The 16,835-nt window shown below is 40.1% G+C and overlaps 1 protein-coding gene across 7 annotated transcripts in view; it reads left to right on the top strand.

Moving 5' to 3' along the window:
- syngap1b (synaptic Ras GTPase activating protein 1b) overlaps positions 1-16,835 on the top strand; it is a 67,956-nt gene that overhangs the window by 33,450 nt on the left and 17,671 nt on the right. For 6 of the 7 annotated variants that reach the window (XM_036946417.1, XM_036946405.1, XM_036946399.1 and 3 more), the window contains 2 exons: positions 9,386-9,568; positions 10,355-10,566. In XM_036946417.1, coding sequence (XP_036802312.1) covers positions 9,386-9,568; positions 10,355-10,566 — 395 coding nt within the window. Of the gene's footprint in view, positions 1-9,385; positions 9,569-10,354; positions 10,567-13,264; positions 13,337-16,835 lie in introns of those variants that run through there. The other variant, XM_036946421.1, reaches the window with a different exon arrangement.

Genomic DNA, 16,835 nt, shown 5'->3' with positions numbered 1-16,835 from the left:
GAAGACTGAATCTGCAATAGGTAAGCAGCTTGGTTTGAAGAAATCAACTGTGGGAGCAATTATTAGGAAATGGAAGACATACAAGACCACTGATAATCTCCCTCGATCTGGGGCTCCACGCAAGATCTCACCCCGTGGGGTCAAAATTATCACAAGAACGGTGAGCAAAAATCCCAGAACCACATGGGGGGGACCTAGTGAATGACCTGCAGAGAGCTGGGACCAAAGTATCAAAGCCTACCATCAGCAAGGGCATTGAAGATGAAACGTGGCTGGGTCTTTCAGCATGACAATTATCCCAAACATACCACCCGGGCAACGAAGGTGTGGCTTCGTAAGAAGCATTTCAAGGTCCTGGAGTGGCCTAGCCAGTCTCCAGATCTCAACCCCATAGAAAATCTTTGGAGGGAGTTGAAAGTCCGTGTTGCCCAGCAACAGCCCCAAAACATCACTGCTCTAGAGGAGATCTGCATGGAGGAATGGGCCAAAATACCAGCAACAGTGTGTGAAAACCTTGTGAAGACTTCACCTCTGTCATTGCCAACAAAGGGTATTTCACAAAGTATTGAGATAAACTTTTGTTATTTGCAAATAAATTCATTAAAAATCCTACAATGTGATTTTCTGGATTTTTTTCTCATTTTGTCTGTCATAGTTGAACTGTACCTATGATGAAAATTACAGGCCTCTCTCATCTTTTTAAGTGGGAGAATTTGCACAATTGGTGGCTGACTAAATACTTTTTTGCCCCACTGTAACAATTCCAACACACCTCTCAATTCCATTCAACAATGCTATCTCTTGCTCAGTTGTTTCTGACCAACCCCAGAGTCCCAGTGACCTGTATGATTAAATAGGGGCAAGGGTCACCCCCTCATGTGTGTAGTACATAGTAGTGGTGCGTGGGTAAAACCACTGGGGAAGTCAGAAAAAAAAGCCATATTACAACTTATGTGTTGTGATAATTGCTTTGTTTGCTCTATAACCTGTTAGTTAATGTGCCTGGCGACCCTGATATATCAGCCTAAGGCCTAGTTAATAAGAAGACACAGTGGTAGAATAAATTCAATCACACCTGGCGAAGTCCACAAAGCATGTTGCATGTAACAAACCGTTGCATGATCAAGTTAATGTTTCCAACATTTTCGGACCACTAAACAACTATTGATTTAGAACCACGGAAAGTTACCACAAGACGCAAAGAAAACAGGAGTTGCCTCAACTATTCCAGCACCATTTTTTTTATTTATTCAACATTTTGGGGTCACTTAGAAATGTCCTTGTTTTTGAAAGATAACTTTTTTTTGTCCATTTAAATAACATCAAATTGATCCTAAGTAGAGTGTAGATATTGTTCATGTTGTAAATGACTGTTGTAGCTGGAAACGACGGATTTTTAATGGAATATCAACATAAGCGTACAGAGGCCCATTATCAGCAACCATCACTCCTGTGTTCCAATGGCACGTTGTGTTAGCTAATCCAAGTTTATAATTTCAAAAGGCTAATTGATCATTAGGAAACCCTTTTGCAATTATGTTAGCACAGCTGAAAACTGTTGTTCTAATTAAAGAAGCAATAAAACTGGCCTTCTTTAGACAATCTGGAGCATCAGCATTTGTGGGTTTGATTATGGAAGTTTACATACATTTAGGTTGGAGTCATTAAAACTCGTTTTTCAACCACTCCACAAATTTCTTGTTAACACAAACTATAGTTTTGGCAAGTTGGTTAGGACATCTACTTTGCATGACACAAGTCATTTTCCCAACACTTGTTTACAGACAGATTATTTCACTTATAATTCACTGTATCACAATTCCAGTGGGTCAGAAGTTTACATACACTAAGTTGACTGTGCCTTTAAACAGCTTGGACAATTCCAGAAAATTATGTCATGGCTTTAGAAGCTTCTGATAGGCTAATTGACATCATTTGAGTCAATTGGAGGTGTACCTGTGGATGTATTTCAAGGCCTACCTTCAAACTCATGGGAAAATCAAAAGAAATCAGCCAAGACCTCAGAATATTTTTGTAGAACTCCACAAGTCTGGTTCATCCTTGGGAGAAATTTCCAAACGCCTGAAGGTACCACGTTCATCTGTACAAACAATAGTACGCAAGTATAAACACCATGGGACCACGCAGCCGTCATACTGCTCAAGAAGGAGACGCGTTCTGTCTGTTCTGTTTGCAACTTCACATGGGGACAAAGATCGTACTTTTTGGAGAAATGTCTTCTGGTCTGATGAAACAAAAAATAACTATTTGGCCATAATGACCATCGTTATATTTGGAGGAAAAAGGGGGAAGCTTGCAAGCCGAAGAACACCATCCCAACCATGAAGCACGGGGGTGGCAGCATCATGTTGTGGAGGTGCTTTGCTAGAGGAGGGACTAGTGCACTTCACAAAATAGATGGCATCATGAGGGATGGAAAATTATGTGGATATATTAAAGCAACATCTCAAGACATCAGTCAGGAAGTTAAAGCTTGGTCGCAAATGGGTCTTCCAAATGGACAATGACCCCAAGCATACTTCCAAAGTTGTGGCAAAATGGCTTAAGGACAACAAAGTCAAGGTATTGGAGTGGCCATCAAAAAGCCCTGACCTCAATCCTATAGAAAATGTGTGGACAGAATTTGTAAAAGCATAGGCGAGCAAGGAGGCCTACAAACCTGACTCAGTTACACTGAATTAGATGGTGTATGTAAACTTCTGACCCACTGGGAATGTGATGAAAGAAATAAAAGTTGGGGGGTGAAGCTAGCATGTTGGAGTAAACGGCTGTGTGTGAGAGGCTCCTTTAACTTTTTTGCTAAATAATCTATCTTAACCTACTTTATGGCACTTTTTACAACAAACGTTGCTTTCTAATACAATGTTGTAACTTTCTATTTGGAAATGCAGAGTAATAAGCGACCAAAGGACAATAAATCCACATCGGAGGCCTGCTCCCCACCAAACAATGAGACAGACATTTCTGAAGACACAGGTAACAACGTGACACTTACAGAATTTACCCTGGCTTTGGGAGAACAACTTGTTGCTATAGCTGAGGATCTTAAGGCTACTATTGCTGAACTGGACACCAAAATCGAGAGCACCGTTCAAACGGTCGCTTCGCAGGGCCAGAGTATTGTGGACCTTGAGAAAGCTTCTGAATTCAACGCTGGTAGGATAGACGAGTTAGAGAAGCTATTCACGTCATTGCAGGATAGTGTGCAGAGGCTTTCTGTGAAAGTGTTCGACCTGGATGGCCGATCCAGACGTCATAACCTTCGCATTGTTGGTCTGGCAGAGAGAGTGGAGGCTGGCTCTCGCCCCACCAACTTCTTCACCATGCTATTGAGGGATGCAATGGGACCGGATGTTTTGGATTCGGATCCCCGCACCGTGCACATCGCGCCCTTGTCACAGTGACTGGACCGGGCCAATGTCCTTGTCCAGTAATCATCTGTTGTCACAGTGTCAAGACCAAGGATCTTATCCTGCGCGAGGCTCGAATGAGGGGTAATCTGTTACATAAAGGGCACCCCTTCCGTGTCTATGAGGATTATGTGCCCGATGTGGCAAATCATCGCGCCGGCTACAGAGATGTCATGACCAAACTCTACAAACTCCATCTTCGCCCAGTCTTGCTCTTCCCTGCAAGACTCAGAATTAATGCCTTCCGGTGAGAAGATTTGGTCTCCTCGGTTTTGGACGCAGAGAAGTTTATCCAGGAATATACACCAATACCCGTACGGGTTAGAGTGCCTTGTCATTGTGTGTTCGGGTCTGTTCATGGTCTCGAATCCATACTATACCCTAACGGGTGAAACCGTATTAAACGATCTCAGCAAGGGTGCTTTTTTGGCATCAGCCAGACAATGTGTTTATTATTTTTATTCAATTTTTTTTCTAATGTTTTGCATAATTAAGGGGTTAGGATCCGCTTTAGATGTTTATAGAGTCTCATAAAACTAACGGAATCTGTCATTGATGTCTTTGGGGGAAGAGAGTAATTCCCCAGATGCAGATTTAACTTTGTGAATCATCAGGCCAATGAGGATGGCGCTCTCCCATCTACTTTGGATGAGACGTTCATTACAGCTATACATAAGAAGGGAAAGATCCGGAAGAGGTAGGATCATACAGACCAATATCCCTCCATAATATAGACCAAAAGATTTTAGCAAAAACTCTGGCTAACAGGCTTGGCACTTTAATTGGTCAATTCGGACCAGACCGGCTTTATCCCTAACAGAAACTCATTCTTAAATCTCAGGCGTCTCTTCAACATGTATTCTCAGAGGTTACCTAACGTGGACCTTGCCGTTATATCTCTTGATGCCGAAAAGGCCTTTGACTAAGTTGAGTGGTCCTATCTATTCAAGGTCCTACATACATTTAATATTGGAGATTTTTTTATAGGAACCCCTGTGCGAGAATACTCACTAACCAATCATTGTCGCCCTGATTTAACCTTTACAGAGGGACAAGGCAGGGTTGTGCGCTGTCGCCTATGCTCTTTGCCCTAATCGCTCAGGCGATGAGATCTCATGCAGCAATACATGGCTATAATATTAAAGATACTCTAAATAAGATTTCCCTATACGCAGATGACATTCTCCTCTATGTAACAACCCCAAGCTAGTATTCCAGCTATTCTTGATCTGATTAATTTGTTTGGTACCTTCTCAGGATACAGAATAAATGGGAACAAGAGCGAATTAATGCCCATATGGTTGCAAAACACCTCTTGGCTAGAACATCTTCCAGTTAAGTTATCTTCAGAAAAATTTACCTACCTAGGAATTGTAGTTACCTAACAATACTCCTCACTATTTAAAGAGAATTTCCCCTCTCTGATGCAAAAACTCAAGGCAAACATACAATTTTGGAGAACTCTCCCAATTTCTCTGCTCGGGAGAATTAATGCCATTAAAATGGCCTTCCTCCCACAACTGCTCTACCTATACCAGAACATCCCAGTATTCATACCTAAATCCTTTCATAAACAACTGGACTCAATTATCAATCCTTTCATCTGGGATTATAAAACACACAGGATAGGTAAAAAAAAACACCTCTGTAAATCCAAGATGGAAGGAGGATTGTCTCTCCCAAATTCTATATTTTACTATTGGGCCGGTAACCTCCGCGTTGTTACGTTTCTACTGGATGACGCACTTCCGTCATCCAGCTGGCTTACTATGGAGCGTGAGGAGTGTCACCCCTTCTCTATAGGCACTGTGATTTTGTCACCTGTCAATCTGGAGATGTCACTTTATCGTAACAATCCTATTATACATAGCACAGTTCGATCTGGAAGCAAATTAAAGTCCACTTTGAGCTTAGACCAATGTCATTCATGCTCCCTGTCACCAGGAATCCCTCCTTTGCCCCCTCTAACCTTGATAACACCTTTGAGCGATGGGGAGAGTTAGGGATAAGTACCATAGGGGATTTATACATAGAAGGGACCTTTGCTTCCTTTGAGCTGCTGAGTGAAATTTATCATCTTCACAGAAGTAACTTTTTCAGATACCTACAAATTAGAGACTGTTAGAAAACACCTCCCAACATTTGGGAATGCTAAACCTTCCATGTTTGACGGATGCATAAAAATATGCCCCACCTCAGACAAACTGTTATCTCGTCTATATGACGCTTTTCAATCTGTTAGCACACCTTCTACAGATGCCATTAAGTCAAAATAGGAGGAAGAACTAGGGACTGACATTTCTGTGGCAGACTGGGAAGATGGCTTGGAGTATATCCACACTTGCTCCATTAACTCCAGACATCGTCTCATACAATTCAAGGTATTACACAGATTACACTACTCCAAATCAAACTAGGATATTTCCTGATACATCCCCTATGTGTTATAAATGTCAGGCTGCGCAGGGTACACTACTCCACTTATTTGCCCTATGCTCTAGCTTGTATGGTTATTGGTGTGGAATTTTTAGTATCCTCTCTGAAGTTCTGTAGACTTCAATAGACCCAGACCCGCTTCTGATAATCCTGGGAGTGTCTCTGATTCCCTAAACGGATTAACCAACCCCCCAAAACAACTAATCTCTTACAGTCTCATTTCGTCAAAAAAATGAATCTTGTTGTTTTGGAAAAGGAGGGAAGCGCCCTGTACCAATTCATGGCTCAGCGAATTGGCAAACACTGTACACTTAGAAAGAATTAGATATATTCTGAACAATAAATTATCAACATTTGATCAAATCTGGCAGCCTTTCCTCTCTTACTTGGACCAGTCGGCGCTGTGAATTTGTACATCTTAACGAACTCTCAATTGTAATATTTTAATTTGGGCAGCATGTGCTGGCCCCGTCAGGAGGGGAATAGGGGGGAATAAGGGGGGAGGATAAAGGGGGGGAATAAGTGGGGGGGTGACATCTACCCTCTTTCTACCTGTCCTTGTTCTGTATGTCGTGTTTTGTATTTGTTTTGTACCTAGAACTCTGGGTCTTGTTGTTTCTGTCTGCTCTTTTATGTTTAGATAAGAATTTTATACCTATACACCATTCTTGTGTCTGTTCAATAATATACAGTGCCTTGCGAAAGTATTCGGCCCCCTTGAACTTTGCGACCTTTTGCCACATTTCAGGCTTCAAACATAAAGATATAAAACTGTATTTTTTTGTGAAGAATCAACAACAAGTGGGACACAATGATGAAGTGGAACGACATTTATTGGATATTTCAAACTTTTTCAAATCAAAAACTGAAAAATTGTGCGTGCAAAATTATTCAGCCCCTTTACTTTCAGTGCAGCAAACTCTCTCCAGAAGTTCAGTGAGGATCTCTGAATGATCCAATGTTGACCTAAATGACTAATGATGATAAATACAATCCACCTGTGTGTAATCAAGTCTCCGTATAAATGCACCTGCACTGTGATAGTCTCAGAGGTCCGTTAAAAGCGCAGAGAGCATCATGAAGAACAAGGAACACACCAGGCATGTCCGAGATACTGTTGTGAAGAAGTTTAAAGCCGGATTTGGATACAAAAAGATTTCCCAAGTTTTAAACATCCCAAGGAGCACTGTGCAAGCGATAAAATTGAAATGGAAGGAGTATCAGACCACTGCAAATCTACCAAGACCTGGCCGTCCCTCTAAACGTTCAGCTCATACAAGGAGAAGACTGATCAGAGATGCAGCCAAGAGGCCCATGATCACTCTGGATGAACTGCAGAGATCTACAGCTGAGGTGGGAGACTCTGTCCATAGGACAACAATCAGTCGTATATTGCACAAATCTGGCCTTTATGGAAGAGTGGCAAGAAGAAAGCCATTTCTTAAAGATATCCATAAAAAGTGTAGTTTAAAGTTTGCCACAAGCCACCTGGGAGACACACCAAACATGTGGAAGAAGGTGCTCTGGTCAGATGAAACCAAAATTGAACTTTTTGGCAACAATGCAAAATGTTATGTTTGGCGTAAAAGCAACACAGCTGAACACACCATCCCCACTGTCAAACATGGTGGTGGCAGCATCATAGTTTGGGCCTGCTTTTCTTCAGCAGGGACAGGGAAGATGGTTAAAATTGATGGGAAGATGGATGGAGCCAAATACAGGACCATTCTGGAAGAAAACCTGATGGAGTCTGCAAAAGACCTGAGACTGGGACGGAGATTTGTCTTCCAACAAGACAATGATCCAAAACATAAAGCAAAATCTACAATGGAATGGTTCAAAAATAAACATATCCAGGTGTTAGAATGGCCAAGTCAAAGTCCAGACCTGAATCCAATCGAGAATCTGTGGAAAGAACTGAAAACTGCTGTTCACAAATGCTCTCCATCCAACCTCACTGAGCTCGAGCTGTTTTGCAAGGAGGAATGGGAAAAAATTTCAGTCTCTCGATGTGCAAAACTGATAGAGACATACCCCAAGCGACTTACAGCTGTAATCGCAGCAAAAGGTGGCGCTACAAAGTATTAACTTAAGGGGGCTGAATAATTTTGCACGCCCAATTTTTCAGTTTTTGATTTGTTAAAAAAGTTTGAAATATCCAATAAATGTCGTTCCACTTCATGATTGTGTCCCACTTGTTGTTGATTCTTCACAAAAAAATACAGTTTTATATCTTTATGTTTGAAGCCTGAAATGTGGCAGAAGGTCGCAAAGTTCAAGGGGGCCGAATACTTTCGCAAGGCACTGTACATAAAAATATTTGAACGGAAATAAAAGTTTAAATAAAATAAATCTCTTTGCTATTATTCTAACATTTCACATTCTTAAAATAAAATGGTGATCCTGACTGGCATTTTTACTAGGATTAAATGTCAGGAATTGCGAAAAACGGTGTATGTAAACTTCTGACTTCAACTGTGTGTGTGTGTGTGTATATGTATATATATATAGGACACACATTACGACACGAGAGACAACACTACATAAAGATAGCCCTAAGACAACAACATAGCAAGGCAGCAACACATGACAACACAGCATGTGCAAGTCTAAAACACATGATGACTCACCCTACTTGTAGAGAAACGCCAATGTCATCCTTCTCTCTTTCATGTTGATAAAATAGTCTATCACTCTGTCATACAGTACACGCTTTTATTTTTTGTAGGCTAGGCTACCTGGCTAAAATGCTTGCACGCTAGCCTAACTTTCTTTCATGATCAACATTAGCTAGTTAACATTAGCCTTCTACAATTAGATACATATTGAACTTCCATCCTCTCAGGCCAGGGGCACAATGTCTGAATTAATAGTTGGATCAGAATTACCGTTATAAGCATTGGCCAGTTCGGAGAATTAATTAAAACCACAAGTCCAAATCCCTATCTCCATCCATGGCCAATTTAGAAAAGGGACAACTTTAGCTAGATAGCCACCGGAGGACAACTACACAACGAGATTCAACAATTCAAGTTGTTTCTCAATGCGATTTGATAGGAGTGATGCCAAATCCAAACTGGCTTCCCTTGACATTTATATTTTATGCGCCAGGACCATTCAGTTGAGCTCACTCAGTTTAGCGCAACGCCGATTGGCTATTTTCTTACTTTTTTTTATCAAGGAAAGCCAAATGCTCGTTTGCTTCCCTTGTATTCAATGCTACGTCCGGCAACAATGTCATACGCTTTTGGGCCAGACAGCATCAGATAGATGGCCTACACATACAGAGACAGAGGGGCAGTGTTTTGCTCGCTCGAATGCTTTCTCCAGTGAGATATATTCAGCCTCTTGCGAATTGAAGGATAACTATGAAACACAGAGAGACGAAAGATAAATTATTTTATCTTTTCTTGTTCAATTTTTGGTGAAAGTCTGGCTTCCCTTGGCACCCATGAATACACACCACTGCTAGTACTAGTACATATTCGTCATATCTGCTTTTTGTCTTTTTCCCCAAGGGTTCTGGCCAGTCGCCCTCGACTCTTAACCCCCCGACTCCGGCCAATGAGAGAACAGTCGCCTGGGTCTCCAACATGCCTCACCTCTCCGCTGACATTACTCTGGAGGCTAACCGCATCGACCGTGAGGAGTTCAAGCTGAAGGAGTACTCCAAAAGCATGGATGAGTCTCGCTTAGACAGGGTAGATACATCTCTCCCACCACAGCTTTTACAACACAAAGAATGGTAGCCTAAATTTGACATTTGCAATGTGTATATATTAAAAAACAGTAGATAATTGTCTTAACAATATACTGTAGCTTTGGCATTGAAATCGCAATCTTCTAGGAAATCGACAGTAACAAAACGATGCCTCAAAGGAATGCAGAATTCGACTTAGCAGCATATTCCACAGCAAACTGTGAGACTAGAGAACCGTAACACTGATCTGAGTCACATCTCCTTGGTAATGCACAGTGCAGATGTCAGGGAAGTGCAAGTCAAGTCTATCAGTGGAGAGCAGATGGTACCGAGACACTTATTTATGAATAATTTAGAAACTGCTGAGGATGAACTTGAACAACAGTGAGTCATTGAAAATAAACAAACTTTTAGCTCGTATATTCATATTTGACCGCAGACACCGCATTACCACATTTCTTTGTCCGAGTGAAGGTGTGTTCAGTCAACCCCCAGGAACATTTGTTGGTTGTTTAGTCATGTGTTGCTAATAAACAGTATGACAATTGCTTAACTATTTTTATTTTTTCAATATACTCCCTTCTGGAGTTATTTTCATAACAGATATAGCTAGATCTTTGTGCATAGTGAGCAAGTGAAAAGGGATAAACTATGTGCCTTAGACCTTAGTGAACACTGGACAACAATGTGGTTGCCTTCATATTCCATGGTGACTTGTCGACGTGTATGACAATTGCTCAACCATTTTCTATTTCCCAATGCGTTCTCTTCTCTCTGTCTGTCTCAGGTAAAGGAATACGAGGAGGAGATCCACTCCCTGAAGGAGCGACTGATCATGTCCCACAGGAAGCTGGAGGAGTATGAGAAGAGGCTCCTTTCCCAGGAGCAGCAGACCAGTAAGATCCTCTCACAATACCAGAGTCGCCTGGAGGACAGCGAGAGGAGGCTACGGCAACAGCAGGTGGAGAAAGACTCCCAAATTAAAGGAATAATCAACAGGTAAAAAGAGGGGTGGTGGAGGAGAAGGAGAATGGAGATGTAGAGATTAAGAGAAAGAGAAGACAGGTGTGGAGAGAGAACTAAAATGGAGAGACGAAAATAAATTAATGTATTGTTGAGAACTCTTGTCTGATTACGTTTATCCAAGAAATATCCAACAATCTTACTTAGGCAGGTGCTAATTTTGGGAAATCATCTGGGGAATATTGATGAATATACAGTATTTGAGAGGCTAGATAATGTATAGTTATGAAATAGATACATTAATGTATGGAGAAATAATGGGGAGCCCTCAACCTGTACACTCAAATGTATGCAGGGATATTTTAATTTAAAAAAGTCAAATGTAACTTTTATTTCACTAGGCAAGTCAGTTAAGAACAAATTCTTATTTGCAATGATGGCCTACCCCGGTCAAACTCGGACAATTGTGTGCTTTCCTATGGGACTCCCAATCCCGACCAGATGTGATACAGCCTGAATTCGAACCAGGGACTGTAGTGACGCCTCTTGCACTGAGATGCAGTGCCTTAGACCACCGCACCACTCGGGAGCCATATATATATATATATATATATATATATATATATATATATATATATATATATATATATATATATATATATATATATATATATATAATATATATAATATAATATAATATAATATATATATATATATAATATATAATATAATATAATATATATATATATATATATATATATATATAATAATAATATATATATATATATATATATATATATAATAATAATATATATATATATATAATATATATATATATATATAAAATAATATATATATAATAATATAAAATATATATACTGCTCAAAAAAAAGGGAACACTTAAACAACACAATGTAACTCCAAGTCAATCACACTTCTGTGAAATCAAACTGTCCACTTAAGAAGCAACACTGATTGACAATAAATTTCACATGCTGTTGTGCAAATGGAATAGACAACAGGTGGAAATTATAGGCATTTAGCAAGACACCCCCAATAAAGGAGTGGTTCTGCAGGTGGTGACCACAGACCACTTCTCAGTTCCTATGCTTCCTGGCTGATGTTTTGGTCACTTTTGAATGCTGGCGGTGCTTTCACTCTAGTGGTAGCATGAGATGGAGTCTACAACCCACACAAGTGGCTCAGGTAGTGCAGCTCATCCAGGATCGCACATCAATCGAGATGTGGCAAGAAGGTTTGATGTGTCTGTCAGCGTAGTGTCCAGGTCATGGAGGCGCTACCAGGAGACAGGCCAGTACATCAGGAGACGTGGAGGAGGCCGTAGGAGGGCAACAACCCAGCAGCAGGACCGCTACCTCCGCCTTTGTGCAAGTAGGAGCAGGAGGAGCACTGCCAGAGCCCTGCAAAATGACCTCCAGCAGGCCACAAATGTGCATGTGTCTGCTCAAACGGTCAGAAACAGACTCCATGAGGGTGGTATGAGGGCCCGACGTCCACAGGTGGGGGTTGTGCTTACAGCCCAACACCGTGCAGGACGTTTGGCATTTGCCAGAGAACACCAAGATTGGCAAATTCGCCACTGGCGCCCTGTGCTCTTCACAGATGAAAGCAGGTTCACACTGAGCACATGTGACAGACGTGACAGTCTGGAGACGCCGTGGAGAAAGTTCTTCTGCCTGCAACATCATCCAGCATGACCGGTTTGGCGGTGGGTCAGTCATGGTGTGTGGTGGCATTTCTTTGGGGGGCCGCACAGCCCTCCATGTGCTTGCCAGAGGTAGCCTGACTGCCATTAGGTACCGAGATGAGATCCTCAGACCCCTTGTGAGACCATATGCTGGTGTGGTTGGCCCTGGGTTCCTCCTAATGCAAGACAATGCTAGGCCTCATGTGGCTGGAGTGTGTCAGCAGTTTCTGCAAGAGGAAGGCATTGATGCTATGGACTGGCCCGCCCGTTCCCCAGACCTGAATCCAATTGAGCACATCTGGGACATCATGTCTCGCTCCATCCACCAACGCCACGTTGTACCACAGACTGTCCAGGAGTTGGCGGATGCTTTAGTCCAGGTCTGGGAGGAGATCCCTCGGGAGACCATCCGCCACCTCATCAGGAGCATGCCCAGGCGTTGTAGGGAGGTCATACAGGCACGTGGAGGCCACACACAATACTGAGCCTCATTTTGACTAGTTTTAAGCACATTACATCAAAGTTGGATCAGCCTGTAGTGTGGTTTTCCACTTGAATTTTGAGTGTGACTCCAAATCCAGACCTCCATCGGTTGATAAATTTGATTTCCATTGATAATAGGTGTGTGATTCAACTATGTAAAGAAAAAAGTATTTAATAAGAATATTTCATTCATTCAGTTATTTTAGTGTTCCCTTTATTTTTTTGAGCAGTGTATATATATAATGGGACAGCTTCAAAATAACTGCACATTCATTTCAAAGGTGAGAGGTCACCAGTGAAATCCATTCATATGAATGATTCATGTCTGTATGCAGATACCTTAGGCAATTTGTTTTCACCCAGTCAGTAGGAAAATGTTCATTGAACATTCTGACTAACGTTGACAAATTGACTTGAGATGAGGAACTTGAGAGAGGAAACTATTTGTGTAAATGTTCTGCTTTTGTTCACCACTTCTAATAATCTGCAATTGATAGTTAGATATGTGTCACAGGGAACTTTGCTACTTTTAATCCATTCCAGGGAAGAAGAAATCGAATGAAGACCGAGACAGTTCCTGGCTGTACTTAATGGAAGCAATCCCATCCATAACCCCATAACTTGGTGCATAAAGAACCCAAAACACATGTTTAGGCCCTTTGTGCACTATTTGGCAGCCATTTTATTGCCAGTATATCAAACATGATGCTTGTTTTTTTCCATCAGTAGTTTACCTGCGTCATCTGTGGTGATTATTCCGATAACCGTAAACTGAGAGGGATTCACCTCGATTGAATTGAAAAGCACAATAATGGACTGAAAGGTGACATCATATGACTTCTATCTGTCCTATACAGTATGAGGCTATAATGGTGTTTTTGATAAAAAATGCATGAAACAAAGACTAAGGTAGTACATGACATCTTGTTGTCATCACCATAACAGCTTGACATGAGGATGAACAATACCATCTTTACAAACTGCAACCACAGTTTGATAGTATTTCCCTAACATATGATGTGTAAAGAGAACAGAGTAAACCTAATTTAAATGACAAGTTCTCCTTCCCCTTTGAAGTTAGTTTGGATAATGGCATTGTTACAGTTGACAAGGTCATCTAGAGGATTCTGTAAGTAGTGGATGGATGCAAGGTTTTAAGACAGATCCATATGCTGTCAATGAATGAGATGCTATTAGCGTTTTTTTTATTTATCATTGAAAGTATGTTTCAAGCAATTTCAGTGGCTCAAGTGGTTATATCCACTGTCCTCCAAAAGGATAATTAACCATACATTCCACATTTCACAAAACCCAAACGTCTATCATTGTTTTTCAAACCTCATTCACCATTCTTCTTAGAAACGACTTCAGATATTCTTTGAAAGCCTTTTTTTTGTGTGATTTATCTTGGTGCCTCTAGAGTAGCAGTTATGTTTCTTAAGAGGAATATGACAGATTATATGATATCAAAGAATATCAGACACGCTAGAGTAACACACTTTTTCTAAATGTTATCAATACCCCACTGAAGCACCAGTACTGCCATACCAATAAGGATACTATAAGATTCTATATGTACATTTTGTTATGATATTACCAATGAAATTAACTATTTTAATCTATTGAAATAGCAATATTTTAGCATTACGAGATGTGCAATAATAGACTACATTTAGCATTTATGAACAGAAGCAATCCGTATATGTATGTAGGCCTACATTCAGGCACACAAAGATACTGAGTATGTAAACCTTACATGCATAGATACATCTAACATATGACCATACATACAGAACTCATACACTTAAAGGTTTTTTTCAGGTCCCTTTCAGTATCAAATGAACCCATATTAACATACATTATATTGAGACTTCTGCATGTATGACCATGGATCCTGTAAATCCCTAAATACCATAGATGCAGCATATACAGTACTGTAAAAAAATAATGTATAATTTATATCTTTGACTTACACATGGCTGTATAGCGTCTTTGAACGAAAATGTTAATCATGTAGCCAGATGGATATTGGTGCCATTTATCTAAAGTGTTAAGATTTATATATCTGTTATAATTTTGCTGTATGTCGTTGGTTTAAGTTTTGATCTGCAGTAAGTCATAGGAAACCGAAGGGTAAATGGCGTCATTGTTTGCTAAAGTTAGAGCTTTGAGGGAGTCATTTTTTGAGATACGATGTGGAACAAGAATTGTTCACTATCATCAGATTGCCTCTCGTTTGGCATTGTAGCAAGTATAATATTGGTAGTCTGTATAGATGTATAATATTACATCAGTATTACTTTTAAAGTTTTCATAGAGATATATAACTTGTCACTGTGCAATAAAGTCATTTGGATTGACATGGCAAATAGCAGCACATAGTGAGAGTTTACTGTTGATGTGCATACAATTGACTACATATCATGTGACCTTTGACTCACCCAATCGCCTGCCTTATTTCTATGTAACAGACAAGTCAGATATCATGACCTGTCCCTGACCTCATATTGACAAATACCCACATTGTTTTGACTGCGTGTAAGACTTGACCTGACAAGCACACTACTTGAACTTGAAGTAAATAGATATACAGCTTTAGTTTTGGTACATATCACCCATGTGAATCACTGTCTGCCTTTTTTGGAATTCTACTGTATACTCATGTTACATTTCATTGTTTCTTAGATCAGTGCCAATGTTTCAGTCAGTGCATACGTTTGATTCCTTTTCCCTTTCTTATTTTTGTCAAATAAATCCCTGTACATTATTTATGTAATAAAACATCTAACACCAATGTTTGAAACTTCACCTGTGGATTTTCATTATTTATTCATGTTAAGCATCAATTTAGTTGTATGTTAAGCATAAAGATATTCAGAGAATGCTTTCTCTGCGGAATTGTGACAGCTTGATTATGGTGGAAAATGACTATATGTTATCCTCTGTCCAAACCAACCACTCGTTTTGGAATAGTTTGACTAAAATCTGTGCTATTTCTGTTTTTAGCTTATCTTATTGGCTCAGTTTTTTTGCACCAATCACATCGGCTGTCTGGTCCTCACTTTCTCTGTTGCCACTGCTCAATGTCCTATACAGTTCCTTCAGAAAGTATTCATACCCCTTGACTTATTCCACATTTTGTTGTGTTACATCCTGAATAAAAAATTTATTTAAAAAAATCACACCCATCTACACACAATGACAAAGTGAAAACATGTTTTTTTCTTATTTTAGAAATTGTATTGAAATACAGAAATGCAATTTACATAAGTGTTCACAACCCTGAGTCAAAATACTGTATGTTAGTCACCTTTGGCATCGATTACAGCTGTGAAACACCTGGATTGCACAACATTTGCACATTATTATAAAAAAAATTCAAGCTCTGTCAAGCTGGTTGTTGATTGTTGCTAGACAGCTATTTTGAAGTCTTGCATTTCCAAGCCGATTTAAGGCAAATGTAACTAGGCCATTCAGGAACATTCAATGTTGTCTTGGTAAGCAACTCCCGTGTATATTTGCCTTGTTAATTTCTTTGGCACATTTTTTTGCAGTTTTATTGTATGTTGTTGATCCAGTCTCAGTTTTCGCTTATCACAGTCTTTAAACTATAACTGTTTTAAAGTCACTGGCCTCATCGTGAAATCCCTGAGCGGTTTCCTTCTTCTCCGGCAACTGAGTTAGGAAGTGTCTTTGTAGTGACTGGGTGTATTGATACACTGTCCAAAGTGTAATAATAACTTAACCATGCTCAAAGGGATATTCAATGTCTGCTTTTTTTTTACCATCTACCAATAGGTGCCCCTCTTTGTGAGGCATTGACAAACCTCCCTGGTCTTTGTGGTTGAATCTGTGTTTGAAATTCACTGCTCAACTGAGGGACCTTACAATTATCTGTATGTGTGGGGTACAGAGATGAGGTAGTCATTCAAAAATCTTGTTAAGCACTATTATTGCACACGGCGAGTCCATGTAACTTATTATGCGACTTCTTAAGCACATTTTTACTCCTGAACTTATTTAGGCTTGCCATAACGAAGGGGTTGAATACTTATTGACTCAAGACATTTCAGCTTTTAATTTTTAATTAATTTGTTAACATGTTTAAAAACAT

The sequence above is a fragment of the Oncorhynchus mykiss genome, chromosome 2 (genome assembly GCF_013265735.2).
Source record: "Oncorhynchus mykiss isolate Arlee chromosome 2, USDA_OmykA_1.1, whole genome shotgun sequence".
NCBI lineage: Eukaryota > Metazoa > Chordata > Actinopteri > Salmoniformes > Salmonidae > Oncorhynchus > Oncorhynchus mykiss.
The sequence above is the reverse complement of the archived record's forward strand: the minus strand, read 5'-3'. Positions and strand labels throughout refer to the sequence as shown.